The 23,658-nt window shown below is 53.0% G+C and overlaps 4 protein-coding genes across 9 annotated transcripts; 3 read left to right on the top strand and 1 right to left on the bottom strand.

Moving 5' to 3' along the window:
- Positions 1–8: 8 nt before the first annotated feature.
- desmb (desmin b) lies at positions 9–3,372 on the bottom strand. Its single transcript, XM_028399768.1, has 9 exons — positions 2,783–3,372; positions 2,108–2,168; positions 1,934–2,029; positions 1,681–1,842; positions 1,452–1,577; positions 1,161–1,381; positions 1,041–1,084; positions 799–887; positions 9–321 (listed from the first exon to the last, which is right to left on the bottom strand). Exons 1-9 carry the CDS (start codon positions 3,355–3,357, stop codon positions 280–282), a joined length of 1,416 nt encoding a protein of 471 aa, XP_028255569.1. The 5' UTR covers positions 3,358–3,372; the 3' UTR covers positions 9–279.
- A 1,307-nt stretch (positions 3,373–4,679) lies between these two features.
- On the top strand, positions 4,680–8,193 carry dnpep (aspartyl aminopeptidase). Of its 2 annotated transcripts, none has more exons than XM_028399766.1 (15): positions 4,680–4,779; positions 5,191–5,281; positions 5,563–5,651; positions 5,724–5,837; positions 5,980–6,105; positions 6,182–6,306; positions 6,389–6,473; positions 6,573–6,680; positions 6,787–6,864; positions 6,952–7,032; positions 7,102–7,262; positions 7,328–7,367; positions 7,451–7,552; positions 7,757–7,924; positions 8,029–8,193. In XM_028399766.1, exons 1-15 carry the CDS (start codon positions 4,774–4,776, stop codon positions 8,077–8,079), a joined length of 1,425 nt encoding a protein of 474 aa, XP_028255567.1. In that variant the 5' UTR covers positions 4,680–4,773; the 3' UTR covers positions 8,080–8,193. The 2 variants fall into 2 exon arrangements, with proteins under 2 accessions (XP_028255567.1, XP_028255568.1); XM_028399767.1 differs by lacking the exon at positions 4,680–4,779 and adding an exon at positions 4,789–4,911.
- Positions 8,194–8,619: 426 nt separating this feature from the next.
- LOC114431983 (receptor-type tyrosine-protein phosphatase-like N) lies at positions 8,620–16,863 on the top strand. Of its 4 annotated transcripts, none has more exons than XM_028399701.1 (23): positions 8,620–8,837; positions 10,558–10,608; positions 11,580–11,690; positions 11,771–11,876; positions 11,956–12,118; positions 12,200–12,536; positions 12,609–12,749; positions 12,829–12,860; positions 12,934–13,115; positions 13,228–13,314; positions 13,648–13,727; positions 13,808–13,872; positions 13,948–14,157; positions 14,230–14,538; positions 14,612–14,759; positions 14,834–14,907; positions 14,985–15,062; positions 15,152–15,271; positions 15,342–15,508; positions 15,820–15,873; positions 15,983–16,047; positions 16,135–16,208; positions 16,285–16,863. In XM_028399701.1, the coding sequence occupies exons 1-23, from the start codon at positions 8,759–8,761 to the stop codon at positions 16,354–16,356; spliced, it is 2,805 nt and encodes a 934-aa protein (XP_028255502.1). In that variant the 5' UTR covers positions 8,620–8,758; the 3' UTR covers positions 16,357–16,863. The 4 variants fall into 4 exon arrangements, with proteins under 4 accessions (XP_028255502.1, XP_028255503.1, XP_028255504.1 ...); XM_028399702.1 differs by having other exon boundaries at positions 12,203–12,536; positions 16,285–16,356; XM_028399703.1 differs by having other exon boundaries at positions 14,245–14,538; positions 16,285–16,356.
- A 243-nt stretch (positions 16,864–17,106) lies between these two features.
- On the top strand, positions 17,107–23,462 carry nhej1 (nonhomologous end-joining factor 1). Of its 2 annotated transcripts, none has more exons than XM_028399810.1 (8): positions 17,107–17,175; positions 17,707–17,808; positions 17,886–18,096; positions 18,176–18,397; positions 18,475–18,613; positions 18,701–18,759; positions 22,812–23,111; positions 23,197–23,462. In XM_028399810.1, exons 3-8 carry the CDS (start codon positions 17,908–17,910, stop codon positions 23,269–23,271), a joined length of 984 nt encoding a protein of 327 aa, XP_028255611.1. In that variant the 5' UTR covers positions 17,107–17,175; positions 17,707–17,808; positions 17,886–17,907; the 3' UTR covers positions 23,272–23,462. The 2 variants fall into 2 exon arrangements, with proteins under 2 accessions (XP_028255611.1, XP_028255612.1); XM_028399811.1 differs by having other exon boundaries at positions 17,117–17,162.
- The last annotated feature ends 196 nt before the right edge of the window (positions 23,463–23,658 follow it).

Raw genomic sequence — 23,658 nt, 5'->3', positions numbered from 1 at the left:
CAGCTGAAGAACATCACATCACTTTTATTAGCCCATAATATTTAAAAGTCTCAGATTATGTCTCCTCCTGTCTTCTCCTCCTCACACACATACTCTTCACCTCCTCCTCCTCCTCCTCTTCCTGACCTCCTGCTGATTAACTGACACACAGTAAACACGCTGCGTCACACCCCCACACACACAGAGGAGAGTTTGTAAAGTCTTTGTTTTATTGTCGTGGCGTCGTGTGTCCACCTCGGGCGGGGACAGCTGTGTGTGTCTTCTTGTCCTCTGTGGACGTTACATGATGTCCTGCTGGTGCTGCGTGGACTCGCTGACCACCTGAGGAGCACAGACACACACACAGTGAACTCACACACTCCTACTTGCACACTGTGAGGTGCTGTTTTCTCCCACAATGCACTGCACCAAGGAGCTGCTCCTTGGAGTGACGCCCAGCAGCTTCAGTTATGACGCTGAGACGTCAGCTTTGTTATTGTTGAATCTTGAGCGCACACGTGCAGAGATCTGCTGACGGAGTCCAGCCTCCACCTTGTCACGGCACGCCGGGCTGCGTGCTGCGAGTGTAGCGTGCCTCCACTCGGGTGGGGACAGCATGTCTGTCTGGACTAGTCTCTGCACGTGTTGCCGTGATGAAAACACCAGGACAGAATGAACCAGAGGGCTGACTGATCAATATCAGCCACACAATCGATCAATATCTGACTGATTAGATTAAAACAGTTCAAATAAAGTCTGATCTTGGTGTTTTTAAGCTTCGGGTACAGATGATGTGTTTGTATATAAGGAGGACTTCACCTCTCCATCGCGGGTCTCGATGGTCTTGATGAGGACCGTTTTCTTGGAGTGCAGCTCTGAGGAGCGCTGCTGGTGTTCAGGGCTGGTCTCTGGTCCAACACACAAAGGCTCACAGTTAGAATCAGACATCTTTTAATCCTGAATGTTGTGTGTAACAGCTGATCTGCTCCCTCTGGCAGGTTTGTGTGTGTGTGTGTGTGCCCTCTAGTGGTGCGTTTAGGGAACAGCAGGAGCGTTGGTACCTCTGAAGCTCAGGGTGGAGTAGCTCTGCACGGGTAAGGTGATCCTGCAGCATAATGTCATAAAATGAGTGATTTAATCTGGATTAAAATGGAATTATATCAAGGATTATTCATCATCACCTGCTCTCCTCCCCTTCCAACAGCTTCCTGTAGGTGGCGATCTCCACATCCAGAGCCATCTTGACGTTGAGCAGGTCCTGGTACTCTCTGAGGTGGCGAGCCATCTCGTCCTTCATGTTGGCGATCTCCGCCTCCAGCCGGGTGATGGTGTCCTGGAAGGCTCCGGCGTCACGTCCATGACGGTCCTCCATGTCCCGCATCTGCCTCATCAGAGACTCATTCTGGATTGGACAGAGAGAAGGTCAGAGGAGTGTGTGTGTGTGTGTCTGTGTGTGTGTGTGTGAGACGCACGGTGCCTTTCAGGGAGTCGATCTCGCAGGTGTAGGCCTGGATCTGGTGTCTGAACTCCATGGTCTCCTGCCGGGCCTGCTTCAGGGCCTCGTTGTTCTTACTCACTGCCTGGTTCAGGTCTGACACCTGCGGGGACAGAGGTCAAAGGTCAAAGGTGTAGCTTGTGTGTGTCTCTGGTCCCTTTAGTGTGTATGTTTGTGTGTCTGTCTCTGTGGACCTCTCAGCTCACCTTGGACTTGTACCAGTCCTCGGCCTCTGCGATGTTCTTGGCGGCGATGCCTTCGTACTGCGCCCTGATGTCTCGCAGCGCTGCGGTCAGGTCCGGCTTGGACATGTCCATCTGGATCTGGACCTGAGTCTCCTGCATCTGGTTCTGCAGCTCACGGATCTCCTGCAGGAGGAGGAGGAGGAGGAGGAGGAGGAAGGTGAGGTAGGATGAAGACATTTTGACTCTAAAGGAGGAGGAGGAGGAGGAGGAGGACCTCTTCATGGATCCTCTTCAGGAAGGCGATCTCCTCCTGCAAGGTCTCGATCCGTCTCTCCAGGTCCAGACGGGCCAGCGTGGCAGCGTCCACGTCCTGCAACAGATTGTTCTGTCAGACATCGTGTCGCACGTTCTGTCCCAGACACAACAACAACACAACAACGAGACGCACCGCTCTGAAAGCAGCCAGGTTGTTCTCTGCTTCCTCCTTCTGAAGGATCTCCTCCTGCAGTCTGAAACATAATCCCAGATTATTGACAGAACAAACATCAACTACGCATTGATAACTTTGATTAATCCCACATGCTCTCCTTATTTGGTAATCCAATCCCTGAGCTAAAGACTCGTCCTTTGTCTGAGACGCAGAGGACGGACAGAGCCTCCACATCTGCTCCTTCCTCTCCTTTTATAGAAGAGCACCGTGTAAACACAGTGTGTGTGTGTGTGTGTGTGTGTGTGTGTGTGTGGGACTAACTTGCTCACACACACACACACACACACACACAGCATTAATTTGACCTTCCTCACAGACACAATAATCACATTATTGATTAAAGGAACAGAGATCATTGTTAAACGGCTCCTGGACGCAGATTAGATTTTCTTCTTCTTCTTTGCTTGGATTAATGTCGTAGTTGGAGCTGAAATAAAACTCCTCCATCCTCCTCCATCCTCGGTGACTCATCTGCAGCCTCCGTCTGTTCTGTATTATTTTTATTCACAGAATCAATCATTTGATTTGCAGGCTGTCAACACGCTTCCTGTAAACACAACAAGCAGCCTCCACCCGCCTGCGCCACCCGCCTGCTCCCCTCAGACTGACCGACTCTCCCCCCCGTCCTCCCACCTGACTTTGAGCTTGTCCAGGTCATCGGCCAGGTTGTCGCGCTCCACCTCTATGCGTGACCTCTGATTGGTCAGGACCTCCACCTGCCTCCTCAGCTCGCTCATCTCCTCCTCGTACAGGTCGGCGATGCGGGTCGGCTCGCGGCCCCGCAGGCGCTCCACCTCCACCGCCAGCACCTGGTTCTGCTGCTCCAGGAAGCGGACCTTCTCGATGTAGCTGGCGAAGCGGTCGTTCAGGTGCTGCAGCTCCGCCTTCTCGTTGGTCCGCGTGGTCAGGAACTCCTGGTTCAGGGCGTCCGCCAGGCTGAAGTCCAGCGTCTCGCCCATGCCGGCGTAGGAGCGCCCATAGGAGGTCCTGGAGGTCGCCAGCGGCCTGCCATAGCAGCTGGAGGAGACCCGGTAGGAGGGTGTGGTGCTGGTCCGGGTCACCTCGTAGACCCTGGACGTGGCGTGGCCCCCACCGCTGCCACCGTGCCCCAGCAGGGTGCGGTTGAGGGACGGTGAGGCGTAGGTGCCGTGGCCGAAGGTGCGGCGGTAGGAGGAGGCGGTTTGGGCGGAGGAGCTGTAGGAGGTCATGATGGAGGACACGGAGCACTGACGGGGAACATGTGGCCCCCCTGCTATTTGTACTCACCCCCTCCCTCCCCCCTGTGAACCACCCTCCCTCTCTGCACATCACACCTCCCTTCATCAAACCCTCCAGAACATGTAGCAGCGCCCCCTACCGGCTGCTACAGCAGGGCCACACAGGGTGGAGTGATGGTTGGGGTGGATGGAGGGTCAACAACACACTGAACACAGGAGGAAGCTGTTTGTGTTTGTTTGTTTGTTTGTTTGTTTGTGAGGTTGAACCTGGCTATCAGACTCAGACAGAGGACGCCGCTGTAATGCTGCACACGCCGCCTCCTCTGTGACATCACTTCATAGCTATGTGAGGATGCAGAGCGTGGTCCTCACATGGCGAGGCGGCGGCGCAGGTTGTTAATGACAGCAGCAGCAGGGGGGGGGGGGGGGGGGGGGTAGCTGCTGCTAACCTGCCTTAAAAAGGAAAAGCATCCCACATGTGAGCGGAGCAGCAGGAAGCCGCCGCCACTGATGGTGATGATGATGATGGTGATGATGATGATGGTGATGATGATGACGATGATGGTGGTGGTGTGAGGCCTCTCTGTGCCTGCACAACCTGCTGAATTATTCACAGTTACGCAGCAGTTAAAGCATAATCATGAAAATTATATTCATGCTGATGGATTTGGTGAAATTCCCACATGAGTGTAAACCGTCCGCCTGTTGCTCTCATGTCTAATAATAGACCCTGAACCATCCTGTGTGTTTGCGTCCTCTGGGCTTCCTCAAGACCAGGAGAGACGCAGCGAGCTGACAGCTGAAGTAAACATGCCTTCATCGTCCCCTGCCTCCTCCTCCTCCTCCCTCAGCGTTCAGTACTATATAAGGTCGGTTCCTGTGATGATACACCGATAAACAGAACATAGAAAAAAATGACTGATGGTGTCACAAAGATCTCAGCGTTGCATATTGCATAAAGAATGTCAACGTTTAGGCCAAATAAAGGGGCACGTTAGGCATTCCCTCATCTGTGACAGCACCTCAAGTGAAATCTGTTTTTATTTTTATCTCTATTTTAAATCATACAAATGATTTAAAATATTTTATTATGTAAACTCAGCATAAATAAAATAAAATAATGAAATAAAAATAATTAAACTTATCATAATAATACATGTATAATTATATCCAGTAAATATAATGTAGTTATGATACCTATTTTAATTGAACAATAAACGGGATTAAATGGAGAAATAAGGAGATAATCTAATAATCTGCCTGTAAACATGAGGTGTCGCAATGCGCCTCCTGGCCGCTGGGTGTCGCTCACACGCCGTGTTTGAAAACAGCGTCTTCCTCTGCTGCTGTCAGCTAATCTGGAGCTGCTCGTTCCTGTCACCGCGACCGGGTTTGAAAGTCCAATTAATGCAGGTAGGTGTCGTAAAATGATTTTATTGTTGCTCTGTGGTGTGAGAGCCTCTTTGACTTTGGCCAGAGGAGGAAGAGGAGCGACGAAGAAGAGGCAGAAAGCTCGTTTTTAACGGTTCTTGTTAGCTAGCAAAGGTTAGCAAGGAATCGATGTTTCCTTTTTCGGACAGTACGTTAAATCACGCGTCTTTACAGTAGATTTGAGCAAAGACATGTATGTTTTTAGCCCGATAGTTAACACGGCAGCCATTGTGTGATCATTGCAGCTAAGTGCTGGTGCTCGTCCTCTAAATTTGACTCGTAGCATAGAGTTTATTCGTCACTGTCCGACATTGGAATTACTCGCCGCTAGCTAGTTATGCTGTGTGGCTGCCAGGCATGAACTTGATGTGTTTGTTGTGTTTTCTCCTGCAGTCTGTGATCATGAAGAGCTCAAAGGAAGCGGTGCAGTCAGCGGCCAAAGAGTTTCTGCAGTTTGTCAACAGAGGAGTGTCTCCTTATCACGGTACGGTCAGAAAAACTGTGTTTAAATCTAAATCAGACACCTGTCTGAATGATGCAGCCTGCTTTCACATGCATGTTGATGCAGTTTGAGAGGACCAGCAGATCTACGTGTGTCAGCATGAACGAGCTGCTGCTCCGTTTAACTTTGAGCTTGAGATAAGATCGAGTTTCCTCAGATGGAACACAGGTTTCACAATCTGTCTCTGCACTCTGACCTGCTCCTGATTTCACTGTCGGACTGTTGGAGCTAACCCAGGATCAATGACTCCTCTTTTCCTGCAGTGGTTGAAGAGTGCCGACGCAGACTGTTGGAGGCCGGATTCATCGAGCTGAAGGAGTCGGAGCAGTGGGACATCAAGCCGGCTAGTAAGGTGAGAAGTTCAGACATGATTTTAACCTTTTGTTTTAGGCGTTGGTCAGATAAATGAACCCCTTCTCTGCAGTATTTTGTGACCAGGAACTTCTCCAGTGTCATCGCCTTCGCGGTGGGAGGACGCTACCTGCCAGGAAATGGCTTCTCCATGATTGGCGCCCACACAGACAGCCCCTGTCTCAGGGTGAGGCCCCGCCCACTTCCACTGAACCTTCCGATGTAACACCTGATGTGAGGAGCGCCGCTCCTCTGATGCCGAACATGGCGGTTTTGGTTTTGGTTGTGTTCCCTGACGCTGAGATGATGGATGGTGTTTGTGCTCTCAGGTGAAGCCCAGGTCTAAACGGACGAAGCAGGGCTGTCTGCAGGTGGGTGTCGAATGCTACGGCGGTGGCATCTGGAACACCTGGTTCGACCGCGACCTGACCATCGCCGGCCGCGTTATGGTCAAGGTACAAAGACTGCTGCAGCTTCTGTCCCGCCTCCTGTGGGCGCTGAGCTCATGTCTTTGACGTCTTCCTCCTGCAGAGCGGCAGCAGGCTGGTCCACCGCCTCATCCACGTCCCCAAGCCTCTGCTCAGGATCCCCCACCTGGCCATCCACCTGCAGCGGGACATCAACGACTCCTTCGGCCCCAACAAGGAGAACCACCTGTAGGTCACGCGGTGACGGAGCTCTGTGCGGTCACAGTTTTCTTCACTGTCACTCATTATCGGTGTGTGTGTTTCGTCTCAGTGTGCCCATCATTGCCACTGCTGTCCAGGAGGAGCTGGAGACGGGCTCTGCGTCCCCCGGAGACGCCTCCTGTGCCTCCAACACGGTAACCCACAGTCTCACACACACCACGGACGGATAGGATGGTGGCGTCCTTTAGCTTTAGCTCCCATGCCGCCTATGTCTCTTCTCTTCCCTCCCTCAGGCGGAGAAGCACCACCCAGCGCTGGTGAAGGTGCTGTGCTCGGAGATGGGTGTCGAGCCTGACACTCTGCTGGACTTTGAGCTGTGTCTGACTGACACGCAGCCTGCGGTGAGTCCAAACCACTGACTTCCTGTCACTTGTAGAACAGCAGTTTAAGACTTGTGAACATGGAGCGCGAGCTGACGCCTTCCGTCCTCCGTCCTCCTCTCTGCAGGCTTTAGGAGGTGTGTACGAGGAGTTCATTTACTCTCCTCGCCTGGACAACCTGCACAGCTGCTACTGCGCCCTGCAGGTCAGATCTCAAGCCCCCGTTCGAACCCTTAAATATCTGTTCTTCTTCATCTAACGTCCCCTCCTCCTCCTCCTCTGTCTCACTCAGGGACTGATGGAGTCCTGCTCTGGAGACTCTCTCACCAAAGATCCTAACGTCCGCATGGTCACCCTGTATGACAACGAAGAGGTGAGCGTCACATGAACGAGTGTTTGTGTGTTTATACAGCGGACTGTAGTGTGTCTGTGTTTCCTGTAGGTGGGGTCAGAGAGCGCTCAGGGCGCTCAGTCCAACCTGACGGAGCTCATCCTCAGCCGCCTGGCGGCCTCCTCCTCCAACCTCACGGCCTTCCAGCAGGCGGCGCCGCTGTCCTTTATGATCAGTGCTGACATGGCGCACGCTGTGCACCCCAACTACCAGTCAGTATCAGCAGCGGGGGGGCAGGTGGTCAGGCTTCTGTTTCATTCTGATCGTTTTCTTTCAGGGAGAAACACGAAGAGAACCATCGACCAGCGTTCCACAAGGTGAGCAGCTTTACGCTCAGGCGTGTTGATGTGAACGCTCTTCTAAAACACACACTCATGATGGAGAGACTTGTTTTCTTTAGGGCCCGGTGATCAAGTTTAACAGCAACCAGCGCTACGCCACCACAGCCGTCACGGCCGCCGTCATCCGAGAGGTGGCCCAGCAGGTGGGCGTGCCGCTGCAGGTACGTGGTGTGACTGTCTGTGTGTGTGTGAACAGAATGTGTGTGAGACAAAGGCAGACATCAGGAGGACAGGAAAGGACATGTCCCGTCTGCTGAGCACAGCCTCTATAAATTAGTGCTGTGATGGAGACGTGGAGACGGTGAAGGGTGGAGGCTGCTGAGCCGGTGCTGTGTCTTCCCTCTAACCCTCGCTGTCATGTGCAGGACGTCATGGTGCGTAACGACAGCCCCTGTGGGACCACCATCGGCCCCATCCTGGCCGCCCGCCTCGGCATCCCCGTGGTGGACATCGGTGCTCCGCAGCTGTCCATGCACTCCATCAGGGAGATGTGCTGCACCTCCAGTGTCTTGCAAAGCAGCACCCTCTTCAAGGTACCTCTGTCTGTCTGACAGCAGATGCGATTCACGTCTTTGTGTTTGTTGTGTTGAAATGTGTGGCGGCGCGGCACCACTTCCTGTCTGCTTCCTTCCTGCAGGGTTTCTTCCAGCTGTTCCCGGCCATCAGGAGCAGCCTGGTGGTGGATTAGGAGACGGAACTGAACCTGCACACAAAGTCCGTGGAACCTCAGCACTGTTATTCACGTGTAACATTACTTTCATATGGACTTGTTTAGAAAATAAAACTCGGTGTCTTCAGCCTGTTTTGTGTGGATGTGTGGTTGATTTGAAGCTTGGTCCTGCAGCTCTTTAATCTCACCTCTGCAGTGTTGCACAGTGAGGAGGCTCAGCGCCGCCTGAGCCAAAGTGCCGTCAGCTTTTTGGCAGAAAGAGAAGGACGTCTGCCGCAGAGCAGGAAGTCCGTCAGCCTCCGTCTGTTGAGGTTGAGGTGCTGATGCTGAGCGTTCCTGCTCTGTCAACCTGTTTGTTGTGTCCATGAGTCTGAATTTATAAAAAGATGTGCAGCCAACATGTCAGATTACTGATAATCCCTGTTTAACCTGTGTGTGTGTGTAGTGCTTGATCACGGCTGAAGTGAATGTGTTGTTGCAGTGTAGCGCCTCCTGTGGCCCTGACAACCTAACCATCCCTCCTCTCTCTCTCACACACACACACACACACTTCCTCCCCATCAGCGCTCCACAAGCAGCAGCCGCTCCTCAGACATGGAGAGCTGGTAGAAGCAGCGCAGCAGCGGCGGCGGCTCTCCTCTTCCTCCTCTTCCTCCTGCTCCTCCTCCTCCTCGCTCCGGTGGATGTTGGATGTACCATGAGGTCTCCGCGGCTCTGGGCGGCTCTGTGCCTCCTCCTCACCGCCTCGTGTCGTCTGTGCGCGGCCGCCCGTTACGGTAAGTCTGAGCTTTGATGGAGACTGATGCACTTTCCCCGGTAATGAACTGGCTGCGTCCAGGCGGCGTAAATCACGACTCTCCCCCCCGGTGACACGCCGCTGTGGCGGGAGTGCTGCTGGCTGTTGGAGCACTTGTGTGTGTGTGTGTGTGTGTGTGTGTGTGTGTGTGTGATTAGAGTTACACACGTTCTCTTGAATTGTGTTGTGAAAGTTGCTCATGTGTTCACCTGAAAGGCGTTTCCTGATGACCAGCCTGCTCTGTTTACACCGGTGCCAGATGACGTCATCGTGTGTGTGTGTGTGTGTGGTTTGTTGATCCACAAACCTTTATTCCATGACCACAAACAAACACACAACAGAGGCACAACATCCACACACAGACACACAGACACAGCTGAAAAAATAACCTGTGGATGAAGCCTGCAGCGTCAGACCAGGCCGTGCTCACAGGTATGACTCATGACTGACCCCTCAGTGATTTTCACGGCTTCCTGTCAGCTCCATGGCGCCTCAGCACCACAGAGCAGCAGCAGCAGCTCTGAACATTCAGCACATGATCAGATGTTTGTGGAGAAAGTTGTAGAGAGAAGGACTCCTGCAGGAACGTGTCAGAGTTCAGCTCCTTCCTTCTTGGTTTTCTCTGAGTTTGGTGCCATGGCTGCACAGTCAGAGCGGTTCTTTTCTGTCATGAAGGTGCAGGTTAGAAGGTTAAGATGAGCTGATGAAGGTCGCAACCCGGCCGGCTCACAGCAGCTTCTGTCAGCCTCAAACGCCACAGGCACCATTATGAAGACGACACTGAATCCTCTGTGGCAGGCGGGTAATGGACGATACAAGGGAAACACACAGACACAGAGGAGGAGGAGGAGGTGGAGGAGGAGGAGGTGGAGGAGCAGGAGGAGGAACAGGAGGAGGAACAGGAGGAGGAGGAGGTGGAGGTGGAGGAGGTTTTTCACATGATTTGACGTGTGTGTAGCTGCGTTTGATTGACTGGAAACACGCTGATGTCCAAGCATCATTAGGAGACAAAATGGAGGCAGACACACACACACTGTGATTAGAGCAAGCAGTTTATGGGTGAAGCAGTGGACGGAGAATGTCCCCAGAGGAGTGTAACGGCGTCCCGGTGTCCAGGCTTTGTGGACGAGCTGCCGTCCACTTCATCTCCGTCGCTCATTACAGGCCTGATTAAACTGAGCGCCCTGTAATGAATGTGGATGGTGTGTGTGCCTGGATCATTATGGATGACATCTTCTGGAAACACAGAGACAGGGACGTGTGGGTGGAGGAGAGAGAGAGAGTGAGGGTGGAGCAGAGATTAGTCATGGTGTGGTCAGGGGGGGGGGGGGTGATGGAGGATCTCGGCTCTATGTTTAGCTGCGTCTCAGCTTTCTGCTCTAATGGAGATTCCCTCTTTGAGGCCGGGTGGTGTCGTCATGTGGGCGACTCTGTTTATAGAACTCAGGTGGAGGATGAGATGAAGCCTGATCCTGAGAGTCAGGCAGGGTGGAGCAGGTGGAGCAGAGGATGCTGCTGCTGCTGTATAAATCCTTAATGAACGTCCAGCTCAAACACAGCGAGCAGCTGCTGCTGTTTACTGCCTCACCACCCATTACAACCTGGGGAAGGTCACACACACACACGGCTCCATCCGGAGACTCTTAGCAACACGGGCCGGAGTCTGGAGTGTGTGTGACGTGTTCTTTTTGTGTCTGCAGGTTGTTTGTTTGAGAAGAAACTGTGTCCCAGAGATCAGCTGTGCAGCGATGGTGAGTATGACCACACACAGACACACACTCTGACTGTCACTTTCTCTGAGGCTCATATTTACGGCGCCCTGAATGCACCGCCATGAGCAGGGTGACAGATAGTGACCAAACCCCCGTGGGCTCCTGCCTCAGGAAGCTCTGACGTCCCTACTTCCTGCCTGCTCAGACACAACAAGGATGTCTTTACACGAGCGTGCATGTGTGTATGTGTGTGTCTCAGGCCCAGCTGCATTATGGATGGCGTTGTGTTTGCGTGCGTCCTCCCTGAGGACGTTCTGTTCCCTGTTTCTACATGAGAGGACATTTAGGGAACATCAGATGAACCAGCAGGAGGTAACAGGTGGTGCCTGCATCCAAAAAGTCTCCATTTCATGTCCTTAAACATGACACGCTCTCCCTGAGTGTGTCATTCTGTGATCAAGGTTTGTGTGTGTGTGATGAAGTGATGAAGACGGTGATGAAGAGACGGTACGTTCAGAGAGGAAGATGAAAGACAGATGAACAGAGCAGGAGAGCAAACCGAGAGAGAAGAAGAGCGAGAGAGCAACGTAAACAAGGTCTCCCTCCGTCAGCTGCGCTCAGCCAATCACAGCTGCCGCTGGCCGTCTCTATGACAACAGTGACATCACTTGCCTGACGACCGTGTGTCTCCCACTTGTGTGTTTGTGTGCGTGTTTGATGAAAGATGGAGGGAGACAGAGGTGATGACTCACCACAGCCCAAGCACACACATACACACACACACACACACACACACACACACAGTGTGTGTGTGTGTGTTGTACATACAAGTGTGTGGGGTGAGTACTCGTACAGTGTGTGTCTACTCATGTCCTGGCAAACACTGCAGATGTGACACTCACACATGAAGCTAATGCTAGCATATGCTAATAGCTGAAATGATAACGTCTCCATGACGCCCAGCCGTTTACTTTGTGCGTGACATTGATTGTCGGGCGCTTCCTGTGCAGACGGTTTGTTCGGACAGTGCCAGGCTCCTCACCAGGACCCCGTCCAGTACCAGGTGTCTGTCCCCATCCTGCACAAACTGCAGGCGGTCCTCAAAGACCTGATGGTGCAGGGTGAGTCTCTGATCGCCGTGGTAACACACAGATGTAACAGCTGGGCAAAGACTGACTGAGTGTGTGTGTGTGTGTCTCAGGTCTGACCTGGAAGGATGACGTGACGCAGATGATTATTGGACGAGAGCTGAGTCGCGTCCCCTCCATCAGCACCCGCTCTAGACTTCACGAGAAGTCCCTCAAACAGTAAGACAGACACGTGTCCTCATCAAGGGGTCAGGATGAGACTTTGAGACGATTCTCTCTCTCTCTCTCTCTCTCTCAGGTCCTCCAGGCTGCCGGGTCCTGGCTCACACAGGGCTCAGGGTCCTGAAGAACCAGCTGATGCGGAGTTGATGCAGCAGTACCTGGACTACATGGTCCTTGATCCTTCCCGGTCCGCGGTCCACATGCAGACGCCCCTGCTGGACCCATACACCTACCGCCAGGTAAGAGGGCTCCTGAACTGCCGGTTTTTAATCGGCGCAGCTCAAAGTGAGGCTGACCATGAGGACCGTGTGTCGTTACAGCAGCAGTTCGGGTACCAGGACCAGGAGGAGCGCTCCCTCAACTCCCTGGACAGTAATCCAGCCTTCCCACTGCCCTCCTCCTCGCGCTCCAGATCTCGAGCAAACCCTCTGGACTCAGATCAGCAGCTCCTCCAGGACCTGGTGTCCTTTTACCTCAGCTCCCCTTCTTCTTCTTCCTCCTCCTCCTCTTCCTCCTCCTCCTTCTTGGATGTGGACTTCCCGCTGGACTACGGTGAGGACTCTGTCTCCCAGGTTTCCCAGATCAGCAAGCAGCCGCAGCAGGACGAGGCGGAGAAGAAGGCGCAGAAGGAGTACGACGCCCTGTCAGGCCTGGACGGTGAGAGGACGCCCACGTCCCGTCCCCCTCATTAAGTGTCTGTCTTCATGTGTGTCTTCTGGTGTCCTTCAGAGCGCTCTCTGCAGAGACTGGCCCTGCTGCTCGATCACTACGGCCTGGACATGAAGGATTTGTCCCTCCAGCAGAAGGACGACCTGCCGGCTGCCCTGAAGCAGCTGCAGCTCGAGAGCTCCTACAGCAAACCGGCCACAGGTCGCCCTCCAGACGTCACGTTACAGCTGCAAACATCTGGATCTTCATACTGACCTCCATCTTTTTATTTGTTGTTCAGATAAGGGGAACGACGCCGGCACGGGGAAGAAGGTGAGCATGCTCCTGTCCTGCTGAGTCAACAGGCAGGAAGTCTTCTTCTTTAATGTAACGTTTCCTCCGTCAGCTCACAGAGGGCGCCATGGCCTATAAGATGGCCTCCCAGGAGGCTCCGCCCCCCAACATCAAGTCCCCAAAACCAGAGGAAGCCCAGAAGGAGGCGGCTCCCACTGAGGCTGCAGGCCAGGACAAGAAGGAGCCGCCTGCGCCGGCGGAGGACGAGTTCGGTTACATCGTCACTAACCAGAGGTAACCATGGCAACGTCAGTGCAGCCAATCAGGATGAGAGGCTGCCTGAGTCCGTGTGTGCGTGTATGACAGTGTGTGTGTGTGTGTGTGTGTGTGTGTCTTGTCGCCGCAGCCCCCTCAGTCTGAATGATGGGGTGCGCCTGCTGGTGCTGCTGTCAGAGAGGATCGGCCTCTCCACCGGCTCCTTCATCAACCTCAGGTAGGACCTGCGGCCCCGAGCTGCCGGCCTGAAGCCTCCGGACCCCCCTCCTCTCAGCTTGGATCACAGATTTTTAATTTTATGGGATTAATAAACCCTGATATGAACGCGAGGAGTGTGATGTGCTGGTGATCTGCATGTGGAAGTGATTCACTCACATCTTTGTTCTTCTGATCCTCCTCAAATACCCTGACCTTTGACCTCAGACAAAAATCTGCAAATACAAGATACTCATGCAGATTTTTGTGTGCATGAACTTCAGGAGCTCGTATTTAAACTGACATATTTACATTTCACCTCCTGGGTCTGCTCTCCTGTCATCTCCCTCTGCAGTGTGGTGGGACCTGCCATCACCTTCAGGATCAGACCCAGCTCCAAGAACCTGACGGCCGGAGACGTGGCAAACAAAGCGGGTACGCCGTCGCTCTGCTTCTGTCACACAGAAAGAATGCGTGACATTCAAATCTGATTTGTTGTCTGACTTGTGTCACAGTTGAAGAGAAGAACTTCCTGGAGTCTGAGACGGGTCTGAAGGTCCTGCAGAGCGGCGTCGGAGAGGTGAGGCTGCAGGAAAAGATGTCAGAGAAGAAGAAGAAGCAGAGTGGCATCTATTAAGTGTTCTGTTGTTCCCAGAGGCATGATGGGAAGTCGTTGCCCCTGGTGACCAGGGTCCAGCCCGGCTCCCGCTGGGTGTTTGCGACGCTGGTTGCGATGGCCTGCATCGGTGGCATTCTGGTGGCGGCCATGACTGTCGCCTGCCTGCGTCATCACGCACACCGGCTGGCCGCGAAGAAGCTGGGCCTGGGACCAGAGGGGGGCAGCTTCAGCCACCAGGAGTACCAGGTGAGGAGTCTGCTCCCTCCAATCAAACATGTCAGTGAGGAGCAGCATAACAACACAACGCATGCTCACCAGGACCTGTGTCGCCAGCACATGGCCTCCAAAGGTGCCTTCGGACGCCTGGAGGCCGCCGCCCTGGGCGCTGTGGGAGGAGCCAGTGGAGGAGCTGGCAGTGGAGCGGCAGGAGGAGGTGTTGGAGCTGGTGTCGGTGGAGCAGCGGGAGGAGCAGTGGGAGGCGGAGGTGCGGACTCCAGGGTGAGCAGCGTGTCGTCCCAGTTCAGCGACGGAGCCCAGCCCAGTCCCAGCTCCCACAGCAGCACGCCATCCTGGTGCGAGGAGCCGGCACAGGCCAACATGGACATCTCCACCGGTCACATGATCCTGGTCAGTACCTCTGGTAGCTGCACAGCGAGGTGGGACACGCTGTCTGACTCTGTGCTGACGTTTCCTCCTCCAGGCTTACATGGAGGACCACCTGAGGAACAAGGACCGCCTCATGAAGGAGTGGGATGCTCTGTGTTCCTACCAGGCCGAACCCAGCGCCGTCTCCATGGCTCAGAGCGACGCCAACGCCAAGAAGAACCGCTGCCCCGACTCGGTGCCCTGTGAGTCCCCGACCATATGACGAAAGGTTAGTAAACAGGAGCAGAAAGGGTTAAATGTGACTGTCGTTCTGCAGACGACCACTCCAGGGTGAAGCTGAAGGCAGAGGTCAACCCGTCGCGGTCAGACTACATCAACGCCAGCACCATTGTAAGTCTCAGAGCGTCACCATGGAAACGGCTTTGTATTGGGCTCTCCTAACAGACTCTGGTCCCGCCTCACTGCAGATTGAGCACGACCCCCGGATGCCGGCTTACATCGCCACCCAGGGCCCGCTGTCACACACCATCTCTGACTTCTGGCAGGTGGGTGTGATGATGAGGATGACGATGAAGAGATGTTTTGGGTGAGTTGCGCCCCCTGCTGGTGCTCACCTGTTCTTGTGGTTGTGTAGATGGTGTGGGAGAACGGCTGCACTGTGATCGTGATGATGACGGCGCTGGTGGAGGACGGAGAGAAACAGTGTGACCGCTACTGGCCCGACGAGGGCTCGTCCCTTTACCACATCTATGAGGTGAGTGTGTGTCCGTGTGTGTAAACAGTGTGTGAGCAGCTGTGATCTGTCGCCCCCCCCCCTTCTCCAGGTGAACCTGGTGTCGGAGCACATCTGGTGTAACGACTTCCTGGTGCGCAGCTTCTACCTGAAGAACGTGCAGACGCAGGAGACCAGGACGCTCACACAGTTCCACTTCCTCAGCTGGCCGGCTCAGGGCATCCCCACCTCCACGCGCCCCCTGCTGGACTTCCGCAGGTACTGCTGCTGCTACATCTGCCTCACCATCATCATCACCGCCACCCTCCCCCCTCTTCTCCTCTCCTCCCATCCTCCCTCCCTGTGCGATGGAGGTCAGCGGTTTATTTTGAACATGTCTGTCTGTGTCATTCTTGTGGTTTGCAGCTAGTAGTCTGGGTCCAGTTGCATAGTCACAAAAATGATCATGGACTGATGTGGCTGCAGCAGGAGGTCCATCGCCGAACAAACTCCCCCTTTCTGTCCTCCCATCTATCCGTCTCTGTGGGTTAATTAACCAGTCGTGTGTTGTTATGTTTGTTTTCCCCCAGGAAGGTGAACAAGTGCTACCGAGGACGGTCCTGCCCCATCATCGTGCACTGCAGGTAAACAGGAAGGAGTCCCTGTAGTACCTCTTGTGTCCACCTGGTGGCAGACGTGCCAGCATGTAAGCAGCTCTTCTCACCTGGTATGATCACTCTCTTGTCTCCATAGTGATGGTACAGGCCGGACTGGGACTTACATCCTGATCGACATGGTTCTGAACCGCATGGCTAAAGGTGAAGCTTGTGTTCTTATGATTAAATGGCTTCACTTCCTCCTCCTGCATTCTGCACGGGTGTAAGTGTCGGTCTGTGTTCCTGCAGGTGTGAAGGAGATCGACATCGCTGCAACGCTGGAGCACGTCCGAGACCAGAGGCCCGGGATGGTCCGCACCAAGGTGAGGGTCCTTCTCTCCGTCTCCTCTCCTGAGGTTTGGCTGCTGGGCTTCAGATGTTTTTGTCTTTTTGTTCCAGGACCAGTTTGAGTTTGCACTGACGGCAGTGGCAGAGGAGGTGAACGCCATCCTCAAAGCTCTGCCCCAGTGACACCAGTCAGATCCAGACCAGCCTCCACTCACCTGGACTCCCCTCCTCCTCCCTCTGTGATGATGATGATGGCGCTGTGCTTCTTTCTGCACGTTGGCCTTGAAACCTAACGCTGATGTCACCTAAAATGAATCAACGCAGGCGTGTGTCTGGTTTTTAAGGGTTTGTGGCACCTGTGTGATGTGTTCAGGGACCTTCAGAGAGAAGGAAAGATGATCGTCAGTGTGTCACAAACTGTTAAAACACCAGACCTTTCCTCTGCCTGGCGTTCTGGTAGCTTTTATTCCTTTTCTGTGTTTGAAGTCTTTAAAATTGTGCTGCTGTTGGGTCTCTATGTTTGGATCTGGTAAGAAGCTAAAGTAAAATATATATATTTTAAATACATTTGTGATGGACGACACTGATTTTCCACATATTTCTCCTCGCATCTAACTAACACCTGCAGAAAATACAAGCCGCCTGCTCCTTTGTGTGCCATCAGATCATTTTATGTCTGGATATATTGTTGTTTACCTCTTGCAAGATAAAAAAAATAAAAATAAAAAATGCTATTCATGCGATTCTATTAAAAAAAAAATAAAGCTATTTTGTATTTGTGAAACCTTAAAAATAAATCTTTTCGTGTGTAAGTGCTGCAACCATTCCACGCGACCTCTGTGACTTTCTGTTTTTATTATAAACACACACACAGAATTTATCTGGACTTCAGGAAATCAGGGAGGAACTCTCCAAGCGGAACCTTTTACAAACGTCGTTGTTTCCGGTCGGTGTCGGACTCCTGTTGTAAACCGGCGGCGGAGGAGCGGGTTTGTGATTTTGGTACTATTAAAGTTTCTTTTCACGTTTTATTCCAGCTCTTAACATGTTATTAAATCTACGATGACTTAAATACTTTTTTTATGACGCTAACTTCGGCTGTCAAACTAACTTTAAAGATAACTTCCGCTTCCGGAGTGGGGAGTCCGCTTTAAGCTAGCCCAGTTTGTCAATTTGGATCAAAACGCGTGTATTTATCTAATAAATGTGCTTGCTGTGTGGGAGGTAACGTCGCCGAATTAAGGAGCAACACAAAGCCACGCAAACCTATCTGAATTTGAAGCTATGTCATAATTATATTTCATGACAAACGCGGAAGTGTTTTAATTCGGATCTTTGTGAACGCAGCCAGGTGCGCGTTCGGATTTAACTCTGACCGCTGGAGTCCTGCTCCAGCTCTGCAGGCTGGTGCTATATTGTCGTCGTAAAGTTACTGATTTGGTATTTTTGTGTTTTTCCAAATTGGCGTGAGTCAACCTCTGTGTTTCAAATGGTGACTGACGAGAAGAATCTCGTTTCTTTCCCCGAACACAGGAGCTGCCGCTGCGGTCTCCCTCCTGCAAGGTGGTGATTATGCGGCCGGCTCGGCGTCTGTGAACAGATCTCAGTCCAGACTCTGGGCCGCATTCCTTGGAGGTGAGTGAACACTGGCATCCACTTACACCTCCTTCGACACACACACACACACATCATCCCTTTATGTGTGGCTGCAGAACCAAGACTGTGTCTGAGGTGATGGAGTCCAGCGGACCCCCTGCTGAGGACATCCTCCTCCAGCGTCCCTGGCTTCCTGTGAGCATCAGCGGCTGCCAGCTGCTCACTAAGAGCTGGTTTGGTGAAACGGCGTACCGCGTCCTGCTGACTGACATGCACTGTGTGTGGGAGGAGAGGATGGACGCAGCCGCCATCCAGAGCCGGGCGCAGGTACACACGGCGCCGCGTGGTGAGCTGTAATCACAATGCATGATCGTTTTTTAGCTGATGAACCCTTTTGTGCCATCAGGAGCTGAACAGGCGTTTGCGAGCCCCTGTCAAAGCGTTCTTCTCCCACCTGTGTGACGTGGCTCAGCCCTGTCTGTCCGCTGACCGTGGCCCCCCTCAGAATGAGGCTCAGATCTCCCTGACGCGGCAAGAGGACGGCGACATCCTCATGAGGCTGAAGAGCGAGCTGGCAGGTCTGCCTTTCTACTGGGAGTTCCACTGCACCCCCGCCCCCATCACTTTGGTACGGTCCTCTGTTCAAACTGATGCTGTTGTGTGATTTGTGTGTCTTAGTCTGACACTGTGTGTGTGTTTTTAAAGGCGTGCAGTCAGCTGGTGCGCCCCCTGCTGGCGATGAGCCGCCTGCTGCAGCAGCAGGTGGAGCAGCTGGCAGGTCTGCTGGTCAGGAAGGATGCAGAGATCCAGGACTACAGAGAGAACGGAGCCACGCTCAGCAGAGGTACACGGACTCGCAACATGGCGGCACGTCACACGACGACAGTCCCAACACACCAGTGTTAATGATGCTGTAACTGTTTGAACCCAGAGCGCCTGCAGACTGACGCCTTTGAGGAGCAAACCTACAAAGAGAACTTCATGGCAAAGGTGAGACACACACACACGTCGTTTTCTCCAACCAGCTGATACACAAAACACCATGACAAGGGGCGGAGTCTAATAATTTCCTGTTTACTGTGCTCATGTGTGGAATTTATCATCTTGGACTCTTGTGTGTGTGTGTGTGTGTGTGTGTGTGTGTGTGTGTGTGTGTGTGTGTGTGTTATCAGACATTCCACATGTACCTGTTGAATCTATCCCTCCCCTCCAAATGGTTTTTAATGGAGGATTTTGGGAATCATAGTGAACCTTCCCATTGGCCGGTTTTCCTGCAGAAAAGTGGCCTGTTTGTTCCTGTTGTTTGTCTTAAAGAGTGGAAAAGCTCCAGCTCAGGTACGAGGAGTCATGGAAAGTTACATCGGTGCCTCTGCCTCTGTTTTCTGAGACTCGGTGAACACGTCAGTGGACAGGAGAGGGCGAGCGCATGGTCAGACACCACAGAAGAAGAAGAAGAAATCCTGGAGCGGATCAAAGTCTTCTCTTTCATGGCAAATTCCTCCGGGCTGTGACAAGGCCGCCCTCAGACCAAAGTCCAAACTGAAATCAAACGTGTCTGGGGAAAAATGTCGCCGGGACGCGTCAAGCGGAGAATCACACACACACACACACACACACTCTGGATGGACCTGTGGGAGTGTGAGAATCAGAGAGGCGTTTGGCGTTATTGTGCAGTATTTGTCTGTCAGGGCGGGCAGGGCCTCTTCAGGCTTGGAGTGTGTGGGATGAGTTTGTCGCCTGTGCGCCCGCTGACTTGTGTTTGTGTCCGTCGCCATGGCAACACTCACCGTCAGGCGTCACCTGCTGGGCTTCGTGTGTGGTTAAAAGGTAGATTTAGGTGTCGGATTAGTCCGTTCCATCCGTGTGTGTGTGTGAGAGAAAGCTGCCCAGTTTTTCTTCCTCAAACTTGAACTTCTTTGACATTTACACAGTTATTTATGAGCACCAACAGGGGGCAGACAAATATCTTCATCCTCTTTTTTTTTTCTTAACCATTTGTGGCCTGCGTTTCCTCACACTAGGGGCAGTGAGGGGCAGCGCGATGGAGGAAGAGAGATGACGATGATATTGATGATGATGATGATGATGATGACAGGAACAGCGGCTTTTATTTTCTACCTTAAAGCCCCTCCCTGGCCTGTCACCACACAAACAAACACCCCACCCAGCTCAGGTCAACATTTACATAGGTGGAATTAGTCTGTGCTTCCCGCTGATACACACACACACACTTGGATTGACTGTAGGATGAAAAAAAAGCTTTCAGGATCACATCAGCTTCCTTTAAGGCTTGAATCTGGACTGTGTGTGTTTGTGAGGACCGGTTTGAGTATCAGACTGTGGAAGTGAGGACGGGTCAGTCGGTTTGAGGGTTCAGCTTCACTTCCTCACAGTGGTCTGTGCTCGTCCACGCAGAGCGAGCTGTGACGCATCCTTTGGGTTTGTGTCGCAGAGGCTGTTTTTTCTCTCAGTGTGTGTGTGTGTGTGTGTGTGTGTGTCGTAGTGACACACGGCAGCAGCAGCGCCCACAGGTTTGAACTCCCCTCTCACCGCTGCTCGCCGCTTCACAGCTCCACGGCAACCGCGCTGCAGCATAAAGACAATTAGTGGGCGTCTGTGACCCAAACACCTCAGCCGAGCTGCACGCAGTCACATAATTGAGCCAAAGTGCTTCCAAATTTGGGATCGGTTGCTCCAGGTTTCCTGCGTTAGTTTTTAAATTGAAGGTTCTTGAGTTTAGGAGGGTGAAGCTGCTTTAAAAAACAATGAGAAACTAGCTCTGTGCTGGCACAACAGGAGGAGTCACATCCTAATATCTGTGTTTCCAGCAGAGGCTCTAAGTTAGGAGCAGGCCAGGAAACCTCTGCATCTGCTGACCGCAGCGGCTGATGGAGTCCAAAATACACACTGACTCTGAGCAGGCTGAGGGCACGGAGAGCCTGCGGATATTGATCGTGTGTGTTTATGTCAGTTTAACCTGGATGGAATATATTTTAGATTCAGATTGAGCAGCGTCTGCAGGTGAAGCGATGCAGAAATAATCCCAGGCAGACTGGGATTATGTAATGTGAACGTGTATTAAACACCAAGGGAGACGCTGTGGGGTTTGAAGGAGGGAAAAGGTTCTTCTCTCTCTGCCTCCTCAGTCAATCATTGACCGCTGTGCTCATAAACAGCAGCCAGCAGCTCCTTATCTCACGTACCTGAGGAATTCAGGGCCCCGCTGGTAAGTGGGCGAGGCTGGAAGGAAGGGGACGCAGGCATCAGCATGACTGTGATGAAGATTATTTCGCTTCCTGGTCCCAGTTTTCAGCCTGGTGTTGGTCACCACAGCCTGGGTCAGGTGGACTGTGTTATAGTTAATGATTCATCAAATCGTTCCTGATGATTATTTGCAGCCAGAGTTTCTCCTGTTTGTGAGGAGAAGAGACGGCAAAACAAACCCATCCACACAGAGTGGGTCCCGCTCTCCGTTGCACACAGTTTCCACAGGGTTGTCCCTGGTCTGGCTCTGTAATTAGGCCCTCTGTGGCCTGGCTGCTGCCCCGTCTTCAGCTGCCGGCCTCTGGGCCGAGGCCCAGCCTGGACGGGCCGAGCGCGGCATCCCGCAAAGACATCATGACTGTGAGCAACATGAGAGCAGCGACGCAAAACACGGCAGCAGGCTGTCGGCACGTGAACACGCCGGCCGGCCGGGCGTGCTGTGCCGGAGCGCGTCCCTTTGGACGCAGACACGGTCGGAGCGCTGCCGTGTGAGCAGGAGTCGTCTTCATGTGTCTGTGTTCGTCCCTGATGCTGATATTTTCATCCACGTTCCTGTTGTGCAGTTTGATCCGAGCGTCAGCCGCTCGTTGCTCTTGGATTTGGGATGGGAAGCTGAGGTCACATGATGACAGAAAACGGGGGTGAGAGGAATGAGAGAGTAAACATGAGGTCAGCAGCAGAGGTGAGGATGAGGGAGAGGGGCGTGTGAGACTCTCGGGCACCAGACCCCCGCTCGCAAACTAAAATCAGAGCTGTTTACCTGCTAATAATAGAGAACGCCAACACTCTGCCAGCGGCCGCTCATCACCTTCCCCAAACAGCGCTGTAGGACAGGGAGGCGGGGTTCGGAGGCGCGGCCACCAGGTGAGCGCCCTCGCCGCCCCGTCCTGCGGCCTTATTGGTGGACTTTGTTCCGTTACAAAAGCAGGAAGGAACTTTCCAGAGCATTACTGAACTGGATGAAACGGGAGAGAGGTCACTGACCTGCTGTAATCGCCTCTTTATTCCTCGCCTGGTGTTTCCTTTCTGGTCGGCAGCAGATAACAAACCTGTCCACACCCGGGGGCACCGTTCCTAAAATACAGGCGGAGTACGGAGGCTTCGTCTGTCCACGTTTTCTGACGACAGCCGGATCCAACAAATTGAGCTCAACATTTTCACATTAACTAATCTGAAGTGAGCTGGTGTGCAGCCAGGGGGGAGGAGGGGGAATAAAGAATAAGGTGGGCTTTCTGCTGCTTCCTCCCCCTCAGCACATTGGTTTCTCTGTGCCCAAAGCAGAACGAAGCCTCACCAGAGCATACATTTATTTTTACGATATTTAAACAAACAAATAACAAAAATAAATCAATGCGAAACCTCCAGACCCGACCACAGTGTGTTTAGGAGCCCCTCTGCCCTGACAGCGAGCAGGAGACCACCAATTTCTCCTGGTCAATATTTGAGGAGCTAATTCGGAGAGTTTGTCCTCTCCATTGGGGGGAGAAAGGAGCGAGTGTTTTTCTATGTGTCGGCCGTGCGCTCGCATAATGTCGCCGGAGTTTACCTGCAGCCTTATCTGTCACCCTGGTGGCGGAGTGCGTGAGGTTCAGTTGTTCCTGCTCTGTTTCTTGTGGGCAGCAGTGCACACACCGTGGACATGTGACTCCCTCAGCAGGGCCATACCTGAGCCCCACAGGCTGAACAGGAAGTGCAAATATGATGTGATTGTTTTTAAAGGATTTAGTGGCGCCTTCATCTGTGCTGGTTTTCTGATCATTCCCTGGTCTTCCCATCAGGCTCTTCCTCTGCTGTGGACTGAACGGCAGGACGCCCTGGGTTTCGACGCTGACCTCCAGCAGCTGTACGCCGCTGTCGTCCACAGAAGTGCACGTAAACGCAAACTGTCCGAGGACCGCTGTGAGGAGGAGGAGGAGGAGGAGGAGGAGGACCGGCCTGCACCTGCCCTCACCTCCCCGCCAGGTGCCCCTGATCGTCTCTGTCCTCCAGAACCAGCTGACAGGGACCCACACCCAACCCACGTCAGGCAGGAGGACACATCTGGAGCCAAGATGGCCGACAGGCCCACAGTTCAGCAGGTACAGCAGGAGAAAACGTTCTCGGCTGTTTGATTGTTGAGTAACAGAATAACTCAACCTCCTCCTCCTCCTCCTCTTCCTCCAGCACCAGTCTCGCCCTGCTGCGTCTGAGCGACCGTCCTCCAGACCAAAGAAGAAGAAAGTGGGGCTGTTCGGATGACCGTCAGCAGTAGGACGCAGACACAGTCAACAGCAACATTTAATTCAGACACTTTTATTTCTGCAGTGTTTGATGTGAGGAATGAAATGATCATGTTGAAGTGAAGGCTGGTCAGCAGTCTGCTGCAGAGTTCTCAGCTTCCTGTTAAACGAGCCGCACCTGAGCTTCATTAAACTGTAACCACGGCCTGACTGCTGATGTTGTTGCTGGTTTTGTCCTCAGACGGGCGGCGGGCGGCTCTTCTTCTTCTTCTTCTTTCAGAGCTCGGTGAGATGTTGACTCAAGGTGTTGCAGCATGTTGGGAATGCTATTGAAGTTTTAGTTCAGAAGTGTTTGCCTGTGGCTCCCAGCAGTGTCTGTGTGACAGGGTGACTGTCTGATCACAGA

The sequence above is a fragment of the Parambassis ranga genome, chromosome 2 (assembly GCF_900634625.1).
Source record: "Parambassis ranga chromosome 2, fParRan2.1, whole genome shotgun sequence".
Classification (NCBI taxonomy): domain Eukaryota; kingdom Metazoa; phylum Chordata; class Actinopteri; family Ambassidae; genus Parambassis; species Parambassis ranga.
The sequence above is the reverse complement of the archived record's forward strand: the minus strand, read 5'-3'. Positions and strand labels throughout refer to the sequence as shown.

What these genes read in the sequence shown, in the direction of transcription:
- desmb (XM_028399768.1), bottom strand. Translation starts at nt 3,357, where the DNA reads ATGACCTCCTACAGCTCCTCCGCCCAAACCGCCTCCTCCTACCGCCGC. An exon ending in CTCCACCCTGAGCTTCAGAG is followed by an intron (nt 888 to 1,040) that starts GTACCAACGCTC and finishes GTGTTGGACCAG; the next exon opens with AGACCAGCCCTGAACACCAG. An exon ending in TCGAGACCCGCGATGGAGAG is followed by an intron (nt 322 to 798) that starts GTGAAGTCCTCC and finishes TGTGCTCCTCAG; the next exon opens with GTGGTCAGCGAGTCCACGCA.
- dnpep (XM_028399766.1), top strand. An exon ending in CCCAACAAGGAGAACCACCT is followed by an intron (nt 6,307 to 6,388) that starts GTAGGTCACGCG and finishes GTTTCGTCTCAG; the next exon opens with TGTGCCCATCATTGCCACTG. An exon ending in AGGTGGGCGTGCCGCTGCAG is followed by an intron (nt 7,553 to 7,756) that starts GTACGTGGTGTG and finishes TGTCATGTGCAG; the next exon opens with GACGTCATGGTGCGTAACGA.
- LOC114431983 (XM_028399701.1), top strand. Translation starts at nt 8,759, where the DNA reads ATGAGGTCTCCGCGGCTCTGGGCGGCTCTGTGCCTCCTCCTCACCGCC. An exon ending in CGCCCTGTCAGGCCTGGACG is followed by an intron (nt 12,537 to 12,608) that starts GTGAGAGGACGC and finishes GGTGTCCTTCAG; the next exon opens with AGCGCTCTCTGCAGAGACTG. An exon ending in CTACAGCAAACCGGCCACAG is followed by an intron (nt 12,750 to 12,828) that starts GTCGCCCTCCAG and finishes TTTGTTGTTCAG; the next exon opens with ATAAGGGGAACGACGCCGGC.
- nhej1 (XM_028399810.1), top strand. Translation starts at nt 17,908, where the DNA reads ATGGAGTCCAGCGGACCCCCTGCTGAGGACATCCTCCTCCAGCGTCCC. An exon ending in CCATCCAGAGCCGGGCGCAG is followed by an intron (nt 18,097 to 18,175) that starts GTACACACGGCG and finishes TTGTGCCATCAG; the next exon opens with GAGCTGAACAGGCGTTTGCG. An exon ending in AAGAGAACTTCATGGCAAAG is followed by an intron (nt 18,760 to 22,811) that starts GTGAGACACACA and finishes TCTTCCCATCAG; the next exon opens with GCTCTTCCTCTGCTGTGGAC.